This window comes from Glandiceps talaboti, chromosome 14 (assembly GCF_964340395.1).
Source record: "Glandiceps talaboti chromosome 14, keGlaTala1.1, whole genome shotgun sequence".
Classification (NCBI taxonomy): Eukaryota; Metazoa; Hemichordata; class Enteropneusta; family Spengelidae; genus Glandiceps; species Glandiceps talaboti.
In genome coordinates this window covers 6,483,706-6,506,642 of record NC_135562.1, presented here as the reverse complement: position 1 = coordinate 6,506,642, position 22,937 = coordinate 6,483,706, and the positions used below count along the sequence as shown (strand labels likewise).

The 22,937-nt window shown below is 37.9% G+C and overlaps 1 protein-coding gene across 1 annotated transcript in view; it reads left to right on the top strand.

Annotated features, from left to right (window-relative positions):
• The window catches only part of LOC144445893 (GREB1-like protein), an 80,206-nt gene that overhangs the window by 42,368 nt on the left and 14,901 nt on the right, over nucleotides 1–22,937 (top strand). Inside the window, exons 5-24 of the mRNA XM_078135535.1 lie at nucleotides 5,663–5,839; nucleotides 6,342–6,518; nucleotides 6,849–6,890; nucleotides 7,408–7,593; nucleotides 8,150–8,446; nucleotides 8,921–9,111; nucleotides 9,767–9,902; nucleotides 10,856–10,984; nucleotides 11,681–11,818; nucleotides 12,981–13,178; nucleotides 13,603–13,786; nucleotides 14,230–14,407; nucleotides 14,873–15,009; nucleotides 16,786–17,125; nucleotides 17,590–17,702; nucleotides 18,416–18,753; nucleotides 19,565–20,151; nucleotides 20,917–21,172; nucleotides 21,469–21,587; nucleotides 22,493–22,654. Coding sequence (XP_077991661.1) covers nucleotides 5,663–5,839; nucleotides 6,342–6,518; nucleotides 6,849–6,890; nucleotides 7,408–7,593; nucleotides 8,150–8,446; nucleotides 8,921–9,111; nucleotides 9,767–9,902; nucleotides 10,856–10,984; nucleotides 11,681–11,818; nucleotides 12,981–13,178; nucleotides 13,603–13,786; nucleotides 14,230–14,407; nucleotides 14,873–15,009; nucleotides 16,786–17,125; nucleotides 17,590–17,702; nucleotides 18,416–18,753; nucleotides 19,565–20,151; nucleotides 20,917–21,172; nucleotides 21,469–21,587; nucleotides 22,493–22,654 — 4,085 coding nt within the window. The remainder of the gene's footprint in view (nucleotides 1–5,662; nucleotides 5,840–6,341; nucleotides 6,519–6,848; nucleotides 6,891–7,407; nucleotides 7,594–8,149; nucleotides 8,447–8,920; nucleotides 9,112–9,766; nucleotides 9,903–10,855; nucleotides 10,985–11,680; nucleotides 11,819–12,980; nucleotides 13,179–13,602; nucleotides 13,787–14,229; nucleotides 14,408–14,872; nucleotides 15,010–16,785; nucleotides 17,126–17,589; nucleotides 17,703–18,415; nucleotides 18,754–19,564; nucleotides 20,152–20,916; nucleotides 21,173–21,468; nucleotides 21,588–22,492; nucleotides 22,655–22,937) is intronic.

Below are 22,937 nucleotides of genomic sequence, written 5' to 3'. Positions count from 1 at the left end.
AAAACTTGTGAATACATAAAACACATTGCACTGGACAGAAACAAATAAATACATTCTGCAAGATGAATATTTTAAGAGTGAACTATAACCTTGTGAGTCAACTAAATATTTAGAATAATGAAAATAATCAAGTTGTATTCTGAAATATCATTTTATGATTGACAGAAAGGGCAAAGAAATCATGATATAATACTTTCCCACGGAAACAGTAAACCTGGAAGAAAATTTTCGATAGATACTTCACTCGAGATTGGTTAGACATAACCATGATTTGAAAGGCAAGTTACGGTTATTTGAGAATGTAACGAGAAAATATAATTGTATAACAGTATTGTAACAATCAAATTGATATGAAATATTTATAGTTAAAAATTTCAGTTATTTAAGAATGTCAGAAGAAAATTTAATACTTTGACAGTAAAGCTGCTATGAAATAGTCCAAAATGAGAATACTTAGGCCTAAAAAAATTGTTTGGTTCCGGTTACCCGACCCCACCAAGTTTTTCATGCCAACCCTAAACTTTTTTTTATGTATTCAAAGAAAAAAATACTATAATTCCATAAATTGTGAAGTAGATGTAGAAACTGACATCAAGTTAATAAGACAATATCAAACTGTTCTTCCAATCTGTAATGACTGTACATCTGATGAGAAGAAACCAATAACACAGAGACCATATGGAAAACAACGGAAAACATAACTACCTGAACTAGACACTCATATGAAAATTTTTTTAAAAATATACCTACCCCACACCTATTCTAAAATTGTGTGTAATCAGAACCATACAATGTTTTTTGTTGGGCCTTACTGAAAAAAATTAGAAAGATTAAAAAATTAAAATCAAGTTAAGAAATATTAAAGGGAGGCTGATTATATAACATTACAGTAAAAACTGATATGTAGTATTTAGTAAGAAATTAAAATCTTGAAACATGAGAACGGTATAAAGCAGTTATTTAAGAACATCACAGGAGAATGTAATTCCATAACAATGTGATAAATAGAGACAAGAAATAGTAAGAAATTAAAAACTTGAAAAAAAAAGGTATTTAAAAAATGTTAGAATGGAATCTATTGTGTAAAAGTACTAAACCGATATAGAATAGTCATACATTAAAAACAAAAACAAAAAAATTTAAAAAATCGGAATCATATTTCTTAGATTAGCAGTTTTCTTTTACCAACCACATAAGTTTAGATGTTTTGACCCTCCCAATTGACCTTGGTTGACCTTTTGACCCCAAATGACCTTGTAAGTATACACATCTACCCAAAGGTTAAAATAAGGTTATACTTGTGTATGTCTGACAAAAGGAACATGGGAACAGTAATGTATTTTGAGATAGAAAGGGAGTCCTGTGACGCCATCAGGCTGGCATAGCCATCACTTCCGTAGACTATCCCGGCATGATAATCATTTAGGAATAATTATATAATGTCGTCACTGTTGGAGAGACAGTATGTTCCCACAGTTAAATAGTCTACCAGGGTTCAACAATGTTATGCATGTATAACTAATACAAAATTGGAGAGCTAACATGCCCTCACATTGAGAGAGATATAAACACGTCCTCATAGTCAGAGAGAAAACACATCCTCACATTCAGAGAGAAAACTTATCCTGATATTCAGAGAGATAACATGCCCTCACATTCAGAGAGAAAACACGTCCTCACATTCAGAGAGAAAACACGTCCTCACATTCAGAGAGATAACACGTCCTCATAGTCAGAGAGAAAACATGTCCTCATAGTCAGAGAGAAAACATGTCCTGACATTCAGAGAGAAAACATGTCCTGACATTCAGAGAGATAACACCAGAGTTCACCAAGGTCATCATGATTTCAAATGAATTCTAGTATAGGTTTTTCACATCAGGCATTTTTATTTTGCATTTGGTTTTCATATTTCGACTACAGTACATTATGTAATATCTACTAAGTTTGATCTCAAAATTTGATTTGCAGACAGATTTCACTGAGTTCAAGTTTGCATAACTTTGGAAACTAAAATGTCATTGAGTTGAAACACACACACCAAAAACAACAACAACAACAACAACAACAACAATTACAACAAAACACAAATTGTTCATGAAAGAGAGAGAGCATCTTTTACACAAATAGATGGCGCTTACTGAGGTCATGTACCACTGCCAGAGATTACTTGCACCGATGCGTACGCATACAATGGACTAGTGTTATTATTACATATGTACCAGAGATTACTTGCATGATGCATATGCACACTAGTGGTATTTGCACTGAAGTGTAATACCGAAAACATTATTGCATACCTACATGTAAATGCAAATTATATGCAAATGAGATGCAATAGTTCATTCTACACAAAAGCGCATGATTGCATAGTTTTACAGAAATTTGTTGTTTGGGATACATATATGTAATAACAACAGAACCCAATGCCGTACGAGCTCTAGTGTGAGTACTCAGGGATATTTGCACTCGTGCTTGCAGTGTTTTCTACTGCACTTTCCTTGAAAATACTACTGCAGAGCACACTGCAAGCATTTGTGCAATACCTTGAGTACACCACACTTCTACTCCCATGTCATGGGGGGGGGGGAGGGGTCTGTCATGTTCAGATAAAATCAACAAGTTCCAGGTTCTGCTGACAAAATATTTGGTCTTTCAAATCTAGATTTTATAGATGAATTTCAAATTTGTATTCAGAGTAGCTGAAGTAGCATTATCTGCCGTGTCACCCTTTTTCACATAAAATTTCTAAAAGTCAAGACTATTTTCCCATTAAATCTGCTTCTTAGTACACTGTTTGTGATGAATTTTGTCGTGTATCCATGCATTAAGTGCTCAATTTGGCTTTTGTTTTCAATGGAGGGAAGGTAGACAGTAAAAACTAAGTTGTCAGCTATGAAGGTATTGTGTAATTGCCCTTATAGTCCTTGACCTGTATTTGTAAAATTGTCTGATGTACTTTTAAGTAGAGAACAGCCAGGGGTTATGTAGCATTACCCTTACCCCTTATACAACCAGTGTCAGGTAATCGACTGTAATTTATTAGCGTAGTGTACTTTCATCAATACTGTTACCGAATTTTGTCTGGTAAAAATAGACCAGCCAGAATTAATGTAGCGTGACTCCAAGCGTAGGCAATAAATTTGAGAGGGGTTGTGGACCTTACACAATTGTCTATACATTCAGTGGTTTTGATGTATTTAACACTGGGTAGTTATACACATAGGTATGAGAGTATGGCAAAATTTACATCCTTCCTTATATATCCTGTGGTGTGAAGTATTCAATCTCCTGAGGGGGGGGGGGGAGAGAGAGAGAGAGAGAGAGAGAGAGAGAGAGAGAGAGAGAGAGAGAGAGAGAGAGAGAGAGAGAGAGAGAGAGAGAGAGAGAGAGAGAGAGAGAGAGAGAGAGAGAGAGAGAGAGAGAGAGAGAGAGAGAGAGAGAGAGAGAGAGAGAGAGAGAGAGAGAGAGAGAGTGTGTGTGTGTGTGTGTTTGGGAGGAGATATGGCAAACTTAACATCATTTCCTATAAATTTATCGGTTTGATGTATTAAACCCCAGGGTTACTGGGTATGGGGGGGGGGGGGTTGTTATGGTAAAATGGACAATGTTTCCTATACATTCAGTTCAGTGGTTTTAATGTATTCAACCTTGGGCACAGATAGGTTACAAATATGGCAACATTTGCACAGACTTCAACACACTAAGTCATTTGATTAATTTTTCTAAGCCTGGCTATAAAATACAGGACATATGGTAAAAGTGCAGTAGGCAATATAATCATATAAATCCAGTACTTTTTCATGTGTGTATTCAACCATAATAATCACATTATTAATAGACAGGAAAAATAGGGTAAAATCGCACGTTTTTATATTGGTTCTGAGCTTTTCCTAAGTGTTTCTAAATTTTAGACACTGTTTTTTGCATGAAGTGAAATATACAAACCTGGGCCTTTTACAAAATTTGTTATCTCGTTCTCAGACAGTCCTCTAGAGGGCGCTAGTTTAATCAATTAAATCACTATTTGTTATATAATCCATGAGTTCATCAAAAGTAGAACCATGACAGATACTGCTATGTTGGTGGGTTTTTTTTGGAAAGAGTCTGTTGAGAAAGAATTAAACGTTATTCCCCAATATTTTTCTGGGTTCAGCCAAGGAAAATACGAGTGACCTAAGGGGTCTTTGTCACTGTTGATTCAATTGGACGAGTAGTGACAACACCCTTAGGTCAGAAGTATTTTCCGCCTGAATGAAGAAAAATATTGGAAAATAACATAATTATACCAGCACCAGTAGTATCAAAGAAAAATGGGGGGGGGGGGGGTAATGATAATTTTGAATGTTCTGGTTATCACTAATATCAGAGAGATAAAAGATGTTGTAGTTTGGCCACGAGAGGGCTGTTTGAAAGCCATTTTGGCGCCAGAATTGAGGTCAGAATAATTTAGTATTGTAGTGTAAAGACAGCTAACTGTTATTTTCATACCCCTTTTGTTTACAGGGGATATTCATTGAAAGTACATTGTGGCTTTTAAAACTTGTTTCTGGCAGTGGCTAAAGAAAATTTCAGTAAAATGACACACTTTTATAATTTCACCACAGAGGTAATGTGTGGCTTATACATTTGAAATCCTAGTTCTAAACCTGTAATAGTGTATACACTTGCATGGCACTGGTGTCCTTAGTACTGTAGCACTGTATATATACACTTGCTTGGCCTCAGCACCATCACCAGTAGAGGGGATCCACCTGTGATATCCAATCATCTCTTTACTCTGTCTAGCTCAGTGAGGAATCATGAACCAAAAGTTGTTCATGCAAATGAGTAAACTCCAACTGTTAGAATGATGGATGTGAAAAATAGCAATGCAGTATAGGTTTTTACAACATCCATGTACAAGAGCTTTTTCCCACAGCCATGTACTAGCTATGTTAGCATAGCTGTAACATAGGTATTTCCCTTGTACCAGCTATGTGAGCAATGCTAGTCAGATATGAACAAAAGGGTTGCTACAGGGTATTATTCCACCATAGCTGTTACATGTATGTGCACAACTTTGTGCTAGGTATGCAGTACACAGCTATGGTACTGGGATGTGCTAAACAGTCATGGCACAGAGACAGTATTCCACATCCATGCAACAGGCTTATTTTTCACAACCATGTACCAGGGCTGTGGAAAAATATACCCTGTAACGGAGCTATGAGGCACACAGCTGGTACATAGCTGTGCTCTTCTTCCTAGCACTAGGATGTGGCCACATCCTAGCACTAAGATGTGTACATCCTAGTGCTAAGATGTGCAAGGTTCCCTGTGTATGCTAGTTTTGTGTTCAAGGGATTAGAAAAAATGCCTCGAAGTCACAGTATTGCTAGACTCTCTCACAGTCCTCAGAGCTTCGCTTTACTAAAATTGATGCAAAATGAATTATTTTGTATGTACCGATACCATCTACATAACGTACTACATGACCGTACTCGAATAACCTTGTTCTGTGCCACATAGAGCTATCTATTCGTTGACATGTGACTGCGACGCTTTAATTTCAGTAAAGCGAAGCTCCGGGGTCTGTGAGAGAGTCTACAGTATTGCCTAATTGGGTTCATTTGGGCTATTGTACATTGATGTGATATTCTATCTTGTTTGACCGTCCTAGGTTTCTGCCAAGCAGGAGCTGACATACGACTAACTGAACTCAGTGATAAACAGATAGATGTACAGGAGGGCTATGTACTGGTTGGAGCTAAGTCACCATACTTGCCAGAAAATATTCTTGTCGCAGCAGTTGATAAAAGGTTTTTACCTGACCCAAGCACAAACCTAGCGTTGTTAGGTAAGTTTGTAATATAGGGGAAGGGGGCATAACTCTAGCTTTGATAGGTAAGTTTGAATGTAGGTGGGGCTGAAATACATGAATGATGAGAGAGTCAGACAGACAGACAGACAGACAGACAGATGGACAGACAGTCAGACAGACAGATAAGCAGACAGATAAACAGACAGACAGAGATGGACAGACAAACACAGACAGACAGACAAACAGACAGACAGACAGATAAACAAACAGACAGCCAGCCTAAGACTCAAGAGACAAAGAAATAAACAGACATTCCCCCTGACAATCAAACAGAACAGACTGATAAACAAACAAATAATCAGAATACACAGCTTACAAGTCGTACATTGTGAGAATAAATTTAGATTTGTTCCCGTTACTGGAATATTGTGTGTTGACAGTGCAGTTGTTCATAAAGGCTGGTGCCATGACAAAAAATGAAAATTGAATACTGATATACATTATTGGTAAACTTTTGTGTATTGTTTTTATGTCACAGGCTTCAGTGGTAACTGCGTAGGATGTGGAGAAAAAGGATTTCGATATTTCACCGAGTTTTCACATCACATCAACCTGAAATTGACAACTCAAGCCAAGAAACAGAAACACCTCAAGTATTATGTCATCTCCAATAAACAAGGTCATTTGGTACGAGGGCAACCCATTGAATGGAAAGGTAACAGTTAGAAATCTTATTTTAATAGTAGAGTAGAAATTGATACTGAACTCAATTACAACCCACAAAAAAACACAGGCGCATTTGTTTGCTTGCTTGCTTGTGGTATGTAGGAATGAGACATTCATGCAGAGACATACAATGTAATGGGGGGGGGGGGGGGGTATGATGGTTACAAGTTGAACAAAACCTGTGTCTTCCACAAATTTTGGAAGATATGAACTTTGTGTTTGACAGTACCATCACCTAGAATAGCCTAAGTAGTGAAGGACTGAGATGTGTTTATGTTGTTCATAACATCTGTGTGTGGTACTGATTTTTTTTTTGCAGAATGTAGAAAGAGGAATTATGTACCTGCCATACCCTCTGCTGGTAAGTATAGTGGTTTATTAAGAAACCACCTTTCAGATTAGTAATTACAAATGTATGTAATTGTCAGTTTATGATATTAATCCGTTGGAACTTCAAGGGCTATCACATCTATTTGTACAATAATTCAAGAAAGATATGACATGGATATATAATTCATGTATACAATATCAGCTATTTTAGTAAAAGCTTGTTTTCCACAGGAATTGGCCTTTCCAAAATTTGCCGCCATGGTGGCGCTCTATTTCCTGTCTATCTGTACCTTGGGGGTATACATGGTATAGGTTACTTGGTTAATCATAGAGCACTGCTGCTTTCCTGGATGTCTGAACAATACAAAAAACATCCCTGATTTACACTTCTACAGAATACCACGAGATAAAGCTCTTAAGAAACAGTACAATGAGGTGATGATACCCCAATCTGGGCGAGGGCGCTGTGTTCTCAATTTCCTGTTTGTAGTCTGGAATGGTCTATTACAGACCGTGCATCTTTAATGTGACTTTGTTTTGATTTACAGCTAATGGAATACCACCATCTCCAAGCTCCAGTATAAAAATACGCCCGCCATTGATACAGCATAAAATGACAAGCCATAAAAGTGATAGTATGTTAGAAGGCGATTCAACTCAGCCACCATTGAAGAAAAGATCACGTTGTTTCAGCACCGACGAGGCTCTATTCCCTTCAGCCAGACATACACATGGTAAGATTTACGCCATTTGTGCAAGATGAATTTGTCTCTCTTCAATTCTCTTCTTGATCATCTTTCCAGTATTCATTTCTATATTGACTCCCCTCCCAATCAATGGTCCTGAATTTTTCCTCTCTTACCATTACTTCTCCCACCTAAATTCCTCCTCTCTCTCCAGACTCTTTCCTCTCCTCTTCCCAGCTCCGTGCTTTCAACTATTCTCACCAATGTGAAGCTTTTTGCAAGGTTCATTTTGAGTGGTTAGTAAACAGTAACAAGAGTGACACCTGTTGCCTGTATTTTCAAGGAGTACAATATGAAAGTATAGTTGTATGTACTTTCCAGCAAGTTGACATCCTCTTAGGTCTACTCTTCAGTGCTTTCATACCCACCCCTCCACCCCCATCCCTTTGTAATCAGCTATCCTCTTCTTGCACCATTCTATCCTCTCTGATAGTCTGCGTTAAATAGTGGATTAATCCATTTTCATACGAGGGGGTTTCACTTGGAACTATTTTGTTATATTGAAAACTGATGAATTTCTTAACTTTGTCTCATTTCCTTGTAGGTCATCGTTTGCCATTGACCCGTCCCAACTTTGTGCCTCCACCACCGACAGCTACAGCACATGACTCTGTGTTCATCAACATAGCAGGATGTAAGCCTGTGATTCTACCTTGTCATGGTAACATGCCATTATTCCATGGCAATGTCGTAGATGTTGTTGTCAGTCCATTGTTCCTTGACTGTTTCAAGTTACCCCAACTGCTGCCCCCAGTGTTGGATTCTCTGGGTCTGCTTGGTGCCCCCAACCTGAGTGTGGAGACTATGGCATTAATTACCGTTCAGTATTTGGTTCAACTTGGTAAGTGTTAGTAATTTAACAGAACTCAGTGATGGATGAGTCCAAGTGTGGCATGCCCACGGTACTCTCATGACTCCTAGTGTGGCATACTCGAGTCCCAGTGTGACATATCAGGGTACTCTCATCATGAATAAAAGAATGTTACAGCCATTGGACCAAATATAATCATATCACCATTCACACATGTCTGAGAGCTATCAGCTGTTTTATCTGATTTTGATCATGCACACCATGTCCAGTGTGGGCGTGAACATACAGGATGTAACTGTCAATAAACTGAAAAGAAGTGATATGATTGGCTGCAATAACAATTTGTTGCAGAATGGAAGTTACACAGATCACCTTCAGTCATTTGTGGAAGGGGATGCTAAGAACGCCCTCAACGGCTAATCTTGCAGTCTAGGGTATGTAGTATCTGTGTGTATGAAGACCATAGGTTGTCATAGGACTAAGGAAGTTATGTTTTCTTTACAGGTACGCGGGTTCCAAGTCGTGAAGAGCTGGATGCCGCATTCTTGAAAGCGCGACAAGAAACTGGACCACGTGACCGAGCCATGCAACCACAAGCACCACAGTTTGTAACTGTAGCACCGGCACAGTTGCCATGGTTAACCAAGATGGCAGCATCTACATCTCATGGAAGAGTCAAAGTTATTGTACCACAGGTAGAAATATTTGTCACCCTCAAATGTCACTATTGCACCACAGGTGTAAATTTAACTTTGTTCTCCCCAGATGTCCTGTAGACACTTAAAAATAACTGTTTTAAGCATAAAGTCAATTACACTGTGGCTCATTAATACGTCTCCATTGTTATCTTTTGATTTTGAAATAGCTGAAATTCAGTTATTCCTGCATGTATCAAGTCACTGTGAACAAAGAGAACATCTTTTTAATAATCCCAACAGACACGCCCAGAATGAGATCTAGGAATGACTCATATTTCATCCATCTGTGCATAGACCTATCTCTCACGTGAATTAATGTTGTGACAGCAACCTGGGACTATGTCGTTGAATGTAGAACAGATGTGCTAGATGATTTTAAGCATTTTCAAACACAGATACCTGCACATAGACTGACAGACAGACAGACTCATACACACACATGCACGCACGCACGCACACACACACACACACACGCACACATACATACATACATACATACATACATACATATATACATACATTGTATATACACACACATAAATACATACATACATACATACATGCATACATACATACACTCTATGCATTATGGTTTATCTTCCTGTTTGTTGCTGTACTACACATTACAAATGACTATTGATTTTGTTAACAGGTGTCATTAGCGGAAGGTATGAATGAAGCCATGAGACAAATTAACGACAACCATCCAATCACTAAAAAACCACTCTACTTTGTTATCATTCACGTATCAAGACAGAGAGGAACAGAATTCTGTGTTGTTGTAGCAGGTAAGTGATTTGATAGGAAATTCTGACCTAGCAGACCAACAACCCTCTTATTATAGGATTGGTTAGAAAAATGAAAACATTACTGCAGACACACAAGATACCTAAAAAACATTGTCCCAAAAAAGTAAAATGTTCTGTTCACAGGTGGTTGTTGACATGTATTGGAGTTGAATTTGACATTCATATCATTGCATGACAATTCAACTCAACCAAGGGTTGCCATCCATCTGTCATTAGATCTCAATTCACATTATTACATGGCAATGCAACTGAACCAAATGTTGCCATCCATTTGTGAATAGATTATCAGTTGGACTAAAGAAGTGTCCATGAAGAACAAAAAAAAAATATAAAAAATTTCAATCATCTTTTAGTGTCTCTACTACTTGTAGTCACGTTTTAACCAGGAGACTAGTTTAAAGGGCAGCGACACTCCAGGAAATAAATTTATTTACATATTAAGTTTTGGGTTCTGGAGAGTCATTTCATGATTTCACATCAAATGAATTTCACTTGATTGCCAAGAAATACCAAATTTAAACTCTTTTTCACCTCTATTCTTGCAGTGATACACTATTAGCTCATTCAGACATGAATATGGATTAGGTGAACACTGAATATTCGTGACTCCTAAGTGCTTATTTCCATCAGATAGTCATGAATATGCATTGTTCATCTAATACACATTTATGTGTGCCCCTCTGAGAGTACAGACTACAGTAGAGGAGAGAAAAGTTTCGCTCTGATGTTCCTTGGCAACCGAATGATATTAATGTGATGCTACATCATGAAGTGACTCTCCAGAACCCAAAGTTTATGAAAATACATCTATTTCCTGGAGTGGCATTCCCTGTGATGTTTGTAAGGTGTAAAATGTGAAGTTGATAATCACTTGATAATGTACACTATGTGAATCATTTGTCGCATGTTTTGTTTGTTTTTTTCTCCTATAGGTCCATTACAAGCACGTATGTTGTTAGAGTGTCGATTCTCAATCCCAGAATGCTTCAAAGAGATCAGTTATCAGATTATCACAGGGAAGGTCCATCTACTGCATACACACTTCAAAAGAAACAGTGCAGGTATACCGTTGAAATTACTAGTATTTCAGATATTTCAATATCACGTCTCTTGGGGATCTAGTCTTGAAGTTTGATCCAAGCTGTGGGGGTTGCCGAATAAAGCTGAAAGGTGATGAGTACCCTCTGTCTGGGATAGCGCCCTCAGTGGTGACCTTCAGTCGCTTTTAGAGTAAGCAGAATGGCCCTAATGGGTCTAGCAACCAGACGATTAGGGATCGTACTTTACCATGAGTTTATTAACTTTGTTGCTGTACTACTTCTCTGTGTTGGAAAACAAAAAAGAGGTTTTCTCAGGGCAGAGTTGTTTGTGTGATGCACAGATATAGTTCGGAGGATTTTAGGATTCATGAATATTCAAATTAGTTACATAGGATTGATTTATGTCACTGCATAGTTTTACCACTAGAGGGCGCTCTTCCATACTCAGGGTTGTGTCTCGCAAATGTAATGTCAAGTTTTAACAATATCAAGAAAAATAGAATATTTAACAAGAAAAATAGTTGTCTATTTGTAGGAAATTTTGTGGTAGTACAGTGAAATACTAAAAGTGAATGAGTGATTTGTGTACGTCATGCCAATTTTTACCACAAGAGGGCGTTGTTCATTAAAGTGATTTGTTCATTGAACTGATTAGAAAGTTATGAATTCATTTTGCAGAAAGCTAAAATTGACAAAGAATTATATTTTTTTTGGCAGAAAATGTCGACCATGATGCTCTTTTGGATGAATTTTCTAATGCACTGAAGAAGAACGTTTTCTTACCATTCAACGGTAACAAAGACGAGAAGGTAGCAGAGAATATAGCCACAAGTACGCCAGTCCGCCCATTACAAAGTAAGGAGCATGTATACATTTTTATCTAGTAACACCCAAGTGAAGTGATTTCAGTCTGTGCCATTATCATTTACAGTGTTCATATTTGTGACACACAGTGGAATTACTTTATTTTGGTGTTGTGTGTTATAAAAAGGATTTTTGATTCTGAAAGATTCAAATTTGAAATGTAATTATAATGTAGGCTTTTTTTATGCTGATAGATATACGTGATTTCAAAAATGACAGAGAAATCAAAATGTTTGGATTCTGTACCAGACATCACCTTGATGCATTTTGATCTGTTTGTCACTTGTGTCTTAGCTATTGTATGTCCCATCATGTTGAAGGGCAAATTTTCAATCCTGGGTTAGTGTCTCGGCGCTTCCAGTTTGTATCACGCCAACATTTTCATGAATACAGTCCCCAAAATGCAACTATTTTCGAAAATACAATGACAGATTTCATTCCAGTATATTCATAATACCATAGTCCAACATTAGGAGATAAAAAATCGGTAATATTCTCTAAAATGGCAGTTTCATAGGTGCTGTATGAGCTCTGTGAGTGTGTCACACTGTCAAAGTCATCTGATATAATGAGTGTCATCTTCAGTCCGACCCCTATATATATATATATATATATCCGACCCCTACGTCGCGTCAGTGCTGTAAGGTCATATCTGCCTATACAATTGCATAGCATGTATGACCTTACTACACTGATATGACGATATGCCGAGTAGGCCTTTAAGCCTAACATAGCAGCTGGTTTACATTATACAACAATCAATCAAAAAATACAGAATTCATTTCATGATTTATCAATGTAGAATTGATTATTCTAATAGCTCAGCATTTTTAACAGCAACACATCTCTTGTCGAGATGTATACCATCAAATAAACTTTTAGAAAATTAAAAAATAATTTGAGGATATCAGAAACGTCACATATTTAAGATTTTCCAATATTTTCCTTTTTTTAAATCAGATTTGACTTCTTGTTCAACCACAACAAGATATATGTTATTGTCACACCAGTCTTTTATGGTCACTGGTACCTATTTCCGTAATTTTCAAAAAGTCAAAATATTCATGGTTACAATGCCAAAACGTCTCTCAAGCGTGAACCTTCTCTTTCATCTACCTTTCTAATAATCAGCTTTCTGTTTTCATCTTTGCAGACACTACAGCTGAAGAGTTCAAACTTCATCCAGTACAAATTGCAGTGGCTATGAAAGTCTTATCTCAAGTATGTGCCATTGCCGACTCAGATCAGTTGGCTCTTGACCTAGGTCGCTTCAGTAAAGTTGACCTACTTATCATAACAGCGCCCTCACTGGTCCTACATCATCAAACACTAGAACGGTTGGCCCAATCAGGTACGTAGCATCAGTAGAATAGAGTCTTCATGGTTAGAGTGGCCTTCTCAAATTTCAAATGCCTAATGGTTGTGACAAAGGCCGCTTATATTTTCCTTGGCTGAATGAAAAACAAATATTGGGGAATAACATCCTTATTATGGCTTTAGATACAGTTGTGAAGTATTATGACAAGGGGGGGGGGGGGAACTGTGCCATGGTAACATGTGTACATCATTGATGTGATATAAGTTTAGGAAGTATAACATAGTGTTGTACCACTGTAGGTCTGCCAGGAATAATATTTGTAAACTGATGTGAGCATAGTGGTACAATGTATACGAATACTAAGACATAACCCTCATATTGTTGGAAGCTAAGTAGCAGCAAGGATTTCAGTATTGTCAGTTGTACTACAATGCCATTGGCACCATTTTTTTAACAGGCCTTCTTGTTGACCTTGGCCTGGAAGAAGTCAGTTCAGTCAAATTAGCCGAGAAGTATGTCATGAGATGCGACAAGTCAACAGACACACAGACCAAGTTTGATAACTTTGTGCGGCGAGTGAAGGCGTACCCTTACACACTGTTTGTACTGATACAAGACCAAGCACACATAGATATAAACAGGTAAGCTGTTACAGACACACAGATCACGTTTTGAAAACTTAGTACGACAAGTTACAAATGTATGACATGAGCCTAATAGGGGCATGAAGGAAGCTGTTTACATCCGGGCACTTAAATTGTCATTTAACAGAGACGGAGGGCGATATAAACTAAAGTTTGTGTTTGGAACAAAACTTTGATTTGATACTAGTAACTTCTAATGAGAATGAATCATTCCACCCAAAACTGTAATAAGAGACAAAAGGAAAAGTTTGTAGACAGAAATAAGGAACTTAAAGTGTATGAACATCTGTCTATTAGACTGGCAAGTTTCCACCATAGAGGGCGCACTTCAAGAAGCTTACAAAATCTTAATTATGTAAATTTTCTCATACACGTCTCTACTTTCAAGTGTTAATTATAGTAGCATCATTTCATGTATGTATTGTTTGTTTTTTTGATAGACATTCCTTTGGAGCACAACCCCTTGGATTAGCAGACCGATACATCAACTGTCAGGAAGTATTAGAGTCTCCTAATGTACTCACCCTTCAAGTAACACCAACGCCATATGTGCTACAGACCAAGAAGTCAAGACTGCCACCACATAATGAAATATTTATGCCAACCTGTGTTAATCAGGTTAGTAGTCACATGACACAACCCATCACACAACCCATGACATGCATGAGTGCAAGTGTGGCATACACTGGGTACTTGCATGAGTGCTTGCAGTGTTCTCTGCAGCAGTACTTACCCGAGCGTAGTGAGTGAATGTGCAGCAGAAAACACTGCAAGCATGAGTGCAAATATCCCTGAGTACCCACACTGGAACTCACGTGGCACAGTGTTTTATTATTATTACACACGTTGATCTGAAATGGCTAATTTCCATTAAAATGATATTGTACGATCACACCCTCATTTGATTTACCTGCAGGTAAACTATATGCAATAATGTTTTCAGTATTGCACTGCAGTTCAAACTTGTTTCTGAATGGCTAAAATTGGACAAGATTTGAATCACTAGTCAACCCAGCTGTATAAATAGAGACATGATAGGATTGCTATGTAATCATGTAACACTAGATTTCTGTCTACTTGTAGATGACTAATGTACCACCTCCTGAGAAGGTGTACTTTGGTCTTCAAGACTACATCAAAACAACGGAGTGGACGGGAAAACTACCTTTGTTGAGATATGACCCTGCCTTTGAACAAGCGGCTGATACATTGTTAGAAGCGTAAGTTGTTGTATTTCATTGTAATCGGTTAGAGAAAATGTTATGTTCACTTTACATAATCTAAAGGTGGTTGTTGAGACTGGGAACAAAGCAAGTAAAAACAGGCTATTCCGTGCCATTCCATAGCTGTGTGTGTGTGTGTGTGTGTGTGTGTGTGTGTGTGTGTGTGTGTGTGTGTGTCTGTGTGTGTGTCTGTGTGCGCGCGCGCGCGTGCGCGTGTGCGTGTTTTATGGGAGGGGATAGGGCTGATGCATTATTCAGAATATTTCAGCAATCATGATATGCTACATGCACCAAGTAGAAAACAAACATTCCCAGTACAGTGGGCCCTCGCTAACTCGCGCCTCGGTAAATCGCGGATTCGGCTAAGTCGCGGGTGTCACCTTGGATCCCATTTTTTCTTTAGTTTTCCTATTGTTTTCGGAACTCCTCTTTGTGTATTTTTTTTAAACAAATGGCACGCCTGCCAATTTCAAACTCGTTGGTGTTTCGATGAAGAGGTGTCGCGGTTTGACTTTGATGTTAGCAATCGACTTCTATTTATTCGGACTTCCTCACAAGTTCCTTACTAGTATGCACTTCTCGGCTAGTTAAAAAACATGTCGACCATTTTCGTTAGGCTGGTGTACGGTGCATTGATCGTGTTAGATTCGAGTCGCAGGATTCGTCAGTCGAATTCGAACATTGTCCACAAAAACAAATTAATAACTAAAGCTTGTCTCGCATTAATATATCGTTTGATTTGATTTGATTGATTTAGAAGTCACCTAAAAACGTTTTGTTTCTTCAAAATTTTGAGGAAAAACGTCATTTATATAACGAAATTTCGGGCTACGAATAACTGAATATGTTCATCACTTGCGTCTCTATGTTTATCTACCGACATCATGCATCATGCCACATGTTGCCGAACCTTGCGATTTCTCAACTCCACCCCATCATTTAGGAATGTTACTGTACTGAGAAACATAAACAAGTAGTTGTTGTTTTAGAATATATAAAACAAATCCCGTTATTCGACGATATAAAAGTCAAAACTGCACTTCCGCAACCCGGAAATTCAACAGCATTTCTTGGCCCTACCATGGGCGCCAGGCGTGAGCTTGTAAGTTGTACTGTTAGTTTGTCGACCGTGCAAAAAACAAAAAAGAAAGTCTAGCCGCGATTGATGCTTTGAGAGTCACACAATTGTACGATAATCTTCCTCAAAGATTTACTGTTAACCCAGGACTGTTACAATATTACGTCCATGCGTCCATCACAATAAATTTCGAACTGAACTTGCACTCATAAAAAACATGTACTGTACTAGTTTCATCAGCACATTACTGAAGAATGAAGAAAAGCTGACGTGTTACGTTTTTTTGTGTGGTTATGAATATATAATGAGCACCTCGCTAAGTCGCGGGTTTCTTGATGGACCCGGACACCCGCGAGTTAGCGAGGGTCTACTGTATTATCAAATACAAGTTTGTATGTATGAATGATATTACCTATCTTTACTTTTTTCTAACAGATACCAATGAATTACAAGCAGTTAAACGTAGTACATAACATTCAGCTTGCTATCAGTCTTGGTTGACGAAATTGTCATCAGAATGACAATTTCCATAGTTAAAGTTGACCACTAGGTGGCGGTATAATCTGTCTTGGTTGACGATCCACATCAGAATGACAATTTCCATAATTACACAGTTGACCACTAGGTGGCAGTATAATCACCCAATTGTAGATGTTAGATAGTTCAATGTCTTTGTCTCTGTTTTTTGTCAACAGATACCCACGTTTGTACAGTTTGATTATCCGAACATATCTCCTAATCCGTCAGTACACGTCAGCTCTGATGTCATTATGTGGTATACGGGGCACCAAGAAGGATACCACCACAGAAACTTACAACATGCTAGCAGAAATGGTCAACTCGCCGATGAAAAGTAACCAAGGCAAAGGAAGTATGGTACTACTCCGTATACCGTCAATCCAGCTAGCGTTGTTGGCGCACGAAAGATTACGCTCCGTACGAGATAAGCTGGGGTTACAGTACAGATTTGACATAATGTTAAGTTCTATGACAACAGAGTTCAGTATTGATGACCATTTTATATCTAGACTACAGGTGAGTGTAAAGAAAACTGAAAGACTAGAACAATCTGACTATTAGAGATATTATTCTCTGATATTTGTCTTCACTCCATTGAGGAAAATATGAGTGACCTAAGGGGCCTTGTCAGTATGAGTCACCAGACGAGTCATGACAACCCTTAGGTCATGAGTATTTTCCGGCTGAATGTGGTAAAATTTAGGGGAATAATATGATTATACTGTACCTCCTCAATCATAATTTGTGAAAAATTTGGGAAAATGATGGGGATTTAGAATGTTTTGACCCATATTTCAGACACCTTGAAACTAGCGGTGTAATTAAAATCACCTCTAAAAATCTGTGGATTTTCAACCACTCCTTGATATTCTAAGCGCAATGTCTTTTACTAAGCCTTGTTACTCACTTTTATGACATTTTACTTATGTATTTAAATGAATGAATGTCATGTATTATAATTCTGTTCCTCTGTCTACTAGACTTGGCATGGTGGAGATAAAACATGGCAACCCAAAACTTACGAAGACCTGACTGACTTACCTTGTATCATGATATTATCAGGTCAACATACTGCAGGAGAAACATGGCCAAAGTAAGTGTATGATGTCATCAGTTTTGGGGGAAACGTGGCCAAATAAGTGTTTTAGGAGAGTGCCCAAGTAAGTGTTTATGATGTCATCAGTTTTAGTGGGAAATGTGGCCAAATAATTGTATGATGTCATCAGTTTTAAGAGAATACCCAAGTAAGTGTTTATGATGTCATCAGTTTTAGGGGAACCGTAGCCAAATAAGTGTGTGATGTCATCAGTTTTAGGAGAATACCCAAGTAAGTGTTTATGATGTCATCAGTTTTAGGAGAATGCACAAGTAAGTGTTTATGATGTCATCAGTTTTAGGAGAATGCCCAAGTAAGCGTGTGATGTCATCAGTTTTAGGAGAATGCCCAAGTAAGTGTTTATGATGTCATCAGTTTTAGGAGAATGCCCAAGTAAGTGTGTGATGTCATCAGTTTTAGGAGAATGCCAAAGTAAGTGTGTGATGTCATCAGTTTTAGGAGAATGCCCAAGTAAGTGTGTGATGTCATCAGTTTTAGGGGCACAGTTTATTTCACAATGACTTCAAAAGTTAGAGTAATTATTGAAGTCCTATCAATCTCTGTTAACACCCCATCATGATAAAATGGCATGATGTCCTTTCACACAGTAATTAAAGTTAATTAAATTGAACTTCACTTCACCAGAGGGTGAAATTAACAACAAAATGTGGACAATCATAATAAATTGTAACTCTGTCTGTTTCTATCAGAACTCTACGGTACTGCGATCTCCGTCTAGTCAACAGTGGAGTACTGGATAGAACAACAGTGGAACAGGAGATTGGTCTAGTCTGCCAATATATTGACATAGGAAATGTCCATAAAGCAGTAACAGTGTGTGAACTCAGTGAGGAGGAGGACAGTGATACCGATGACACAGAAGGAGAAGAAGCTGAACCAGAGTCCGTTCCTGCTAACGTACCCCTACCTGGTCAACCTGCTAATGTGTCTCTACCTGTCCCACCTGCTCTTGAGCCTATCAGTAAGAGTTCACTGTTGGATGGAGAGGCTGGACGTAGAGATACTCTCTCATCACACTCACAGCCAGGTTTGTCATTCTCAGTCGCTATGAGAAATAGAAAACAAAAGTTTATTGAGTCTGTATTGTTGGGGGCGCCAACCTAGATATCTGCACCTCGTTAGATTGAAACTTAGTCCACCGTCTTAGATTGGGGGTCAGAGATTGAAGGTAGGGAGACCCATGAACACCCAAAGTTGACATTTTTTGTTTGCATGTGCTGTAGTGTGTTGTGTGCAGTTTGGTGAATGAATATTAAGAGAGATATTTCACCCTTGTTGCATGTCTCAGTTTTGTACTCTATGAATCTATGTACTCATCATGTGGTACTAACGGATCTGCAGGAGACATATGCTTATAACTTATTTGAACACTTTACCACTCTTTGTTATTACAACAGCACCTAAATTTACCCAAACTTGTTTCTAGTACACAATCATGGCTTATTGGAAAAACAAAAGATTTTATAGTTTCACCACTAGGAGTGCTGTTCAGAAACAGCTCATAGCATTGTATGAAAACTTCTGATCAGTATTTCACAGCTGAAGTTGAGAGCATTCTCAGGCAGTTTGATTAGATGTCTTCTCATTTTTAATGGTATAATTTTGAAAGAATTAATTTGTTTTATGTACTGTTGATGACTGTGTGTATGTTTAGTCATGTGAGTGGGGTCCAGAATGAAAATCAAGTCAGGCTTTTCAAAGATCTTAGTGCCCATTGCCCATATACATGTACACTTCTTCATTACGAAATACCATTCTTGACATTGTGACTTGAATTCTAATGGTGCTTTTGGAAAATGTGTGCTTTGATTTACTTTTAAATTTCTTATTTTCTTAAGATTTGGCTACTACTACACATACTTCAACCATGTCAACCCTGGAGATGCATCTGAAGGCACCATTAGATATGCCACACCGAGAACCAGGACCAGCAATGAATGTGGCATCAACACCAGCTACGACAGACAGTGTTCAAGTCAAAGTAGAGGAACAAATGTCCGAGAGCAGCGAAGACAAAAATGTATTCTCTGATAGTCCGCCACCGATGTTGAGAATTGATTGGAAACTTGGCACAGATGAAGAGATGGAGGAGGAAGAAGAAGACAATAATGACGCGAACGCGAAAAAGCTTCAAGGTATGCCGCCCGTCATCTTAGTGTCGCAAGCAGCCATGAATGTACTCAAGCCAGACACGCACCACTCAGTAGACCGACTGACGTATCTCAACCTCCCTGCAACCCGTGACACTGTGTGGGTGTCAGCCGTACATCCGAGTCTCCAACCCAGTATGTCTAACGAGATGAGAAGTCTCTTTTACAGACAGTGGACGGAGCCTAAAAACTATCACTATGACTACGAGAGGAAAGTTGACACCACAACACAGTCACATCATCCAAGGAGATTACTGTTGTGTGGACCACATCAGGTAAATATGCCATAGTTGGGTTATCAGAAAGACAAAAGATTTCATGGTTTGGCCACTAGGAGTGCTGTTCACAAACTCTTTTGGGGTCGAAAACCAGGGTCAGAAAATAGTTGAGTATTGTAGCATAAAGACAACAGACATGAAATTGCCACTCATTTCTGTGTTCTCATTGTACTGTTTTAGTGGGAAGTACCAAAATAAAAACATGCGTACCACTACTGTGAATGCTTTTTTAAGTATACACAGTTCTTTTTATACACATTTTGACCATGGCTTTGTACATGGTCATACATTCAGTGGCCTTAACCAAACTTAAAACCCTCATTTTGCCAAATCTGTGCACCCTCATGTGATTTTACGTGTGAAATGGCCGGAACTTCGGTAACCAGAATATGGCGTGTTATGTACAGTATGATTACATTCCACGTACACAAAAAAAAATGTAAAGTGGATGATGTCAATTAAATCAAAAAACCCTGACTAGCTTTCACCCACAGAACACAGAGCATTTCCATTTACCTGTTACTTTTATTTGTGCAAATACACATTTACATTATTATAAAAGGCATACACTGTTAAGATGCTCGTAAAAAATGATTGATTATCATGAAAGAATATAACTTTGACCTTGAAAGTCGCAGTAAATGATCAAGAAATTAATCGTACAGTGCAGTGTTGAAAATTCAGTTCCTGTCGTATAAATTTTCTATTGCAGTCAGACAGTTTTAACACCTTATATATGGTTTTCTCCCTCTGAAATTCCAGGTTGGTAAAACTGGTGCATTCCTTCACTTTGCCAGAGTACTTTCCCGGATGTTGATCCGTCTCCAAGAGGTTGAAGTGTACGATGAAGAAGAAATTAACATGGAAGAAACTGACAGTATTTCACAGCCCCCACAAAGTCCGTCAGCTAAATGGCCTGACTATGAACTGATTAATCAGCTGCCGTTTGATGCAACCATTCATCTAGGTAAACTGTCACTATGCAGTCCAATTAATGGAACCAATATGAAGCCAAAAAGTAAGTGAACTACACAGTAATATTGCCAGGTGCTTTCCCACACATTCAAAACATTAGTACAATTATTACACCCAGCACAGACCTATAGAAACACAACAGCCCTTTATACATCTTCAACTCCCTTAGGAGCATATAATCCATTGCATGATGTCACTAAATGTGTGGAGTCTTACCACATCTATGATGATGTCACTAAATGTGTGACCTACCACCTCTATGATGATGTCACTAAGTTTGTGAAGTAACCTACCACATCTGTGATGATGTCAGTAATTATGTATTCTTATTGTTTTCAGGTGCAACAGGTCCAGTGGAGAGACCTACCACATCTATGATGATGTCACAGTATAGTGCACACAATGCATTCCATCATTGTGAACAGTGTCAACATTACAAAGATGTACAATTACCAGAGGTAAGTCCTCATGGGTGATAGTGTAGTGTATGATGTCATAAGAGTGGATGATGTCACAGTGTAATCAATGATGTCACAGTGTAGTGGATGATGTCATACTGTAATCAGTGATGTCATAAGATAGTGGATGATGTCATACTGTAATCAATGATGTCATAAGATAGTGGATGATGTCATCAGATCATGGATGGTGTCACAGTGTAATTGATGATGTCACAGACTCAACTATTTCAGAATCTGTGATCCTCACCAGATGTATTACCTTGATAATTTCTTTGAAATAAACACACTTTTATTGGTTTTGTATCTGGTGAATAAAATCAGTTCAATTCAATTCAGTGTCATCCTGTAGTGTAATCAATAATGTCATAAGATAGTGGATGATGTCACAGTGTAATCAATGATGTCATAAAATAGTGGATGATGTCACAGTGTAGTGGATGATGTCACAGTGTAATCAATGATGTCATAAAATAGTGGATGATGTCACAGTGTAATCAATGAAGTCATAAAATAGTTGATGATGTCACAGTGTAATCAATGATGTCATAAAATAGTGGATGATATCACAGTGTAATCAATGATGTCATAAGATAGTGGATGATGTCGCAGTGTAATGGATGATGTCATAAAATAGTGGATGATGTCACAGTGTAATGGATGATGTCATAAGATAGTGGATGATGTCACAGTGTAATGGATGATGTCATAAAATAGTGGATGATGTCACAGTGTAATGGATGATGTCACAACTTGTTGATAATCTTGAGTGATACTGTATGCAAACTATGGTAATACCAATATAATCCATTACGGCCAGCAGTAGATTATTACGTAAGACACAGTAAATGGAAGACATTTATTTCAACAAATTAACACTTTTACTGAATTTGATGTAATGTCAGGCACAACAAGCAAGAACACACCGATTCACATTTACATCAACTATGTATGGAGAGGACTTGGAGATGCAGTTTGTCATCCCCCCACAACAAGAGAAACATTTTGTGTTCAACCACAGTACAGGACAACTAGAAAGCATGTTACTACCAGTAATTAGTGAGAAGGTAAGTATTACAAACACAAGACAAGTTGTGTGACTATGAAGACTATGAAATAGATTGTAAAGTTTTGCAATTACAAGGTTTTTTGGTTAGCATAGTTTTAACAAAACAGATTAAAGAGAATATGGTCAGATTCTGAACTTGACTTTGAAGTTGTGATTAAATAATATTAGTTTTGGATTCAAATTGTTTTCCCAAAACACATGTTTGTCTAGATGCAAGTATCGCTAGAAATTTTCATTCATAACTATAAACTCAGATAACATTGAATTTCATTCTCAAATTA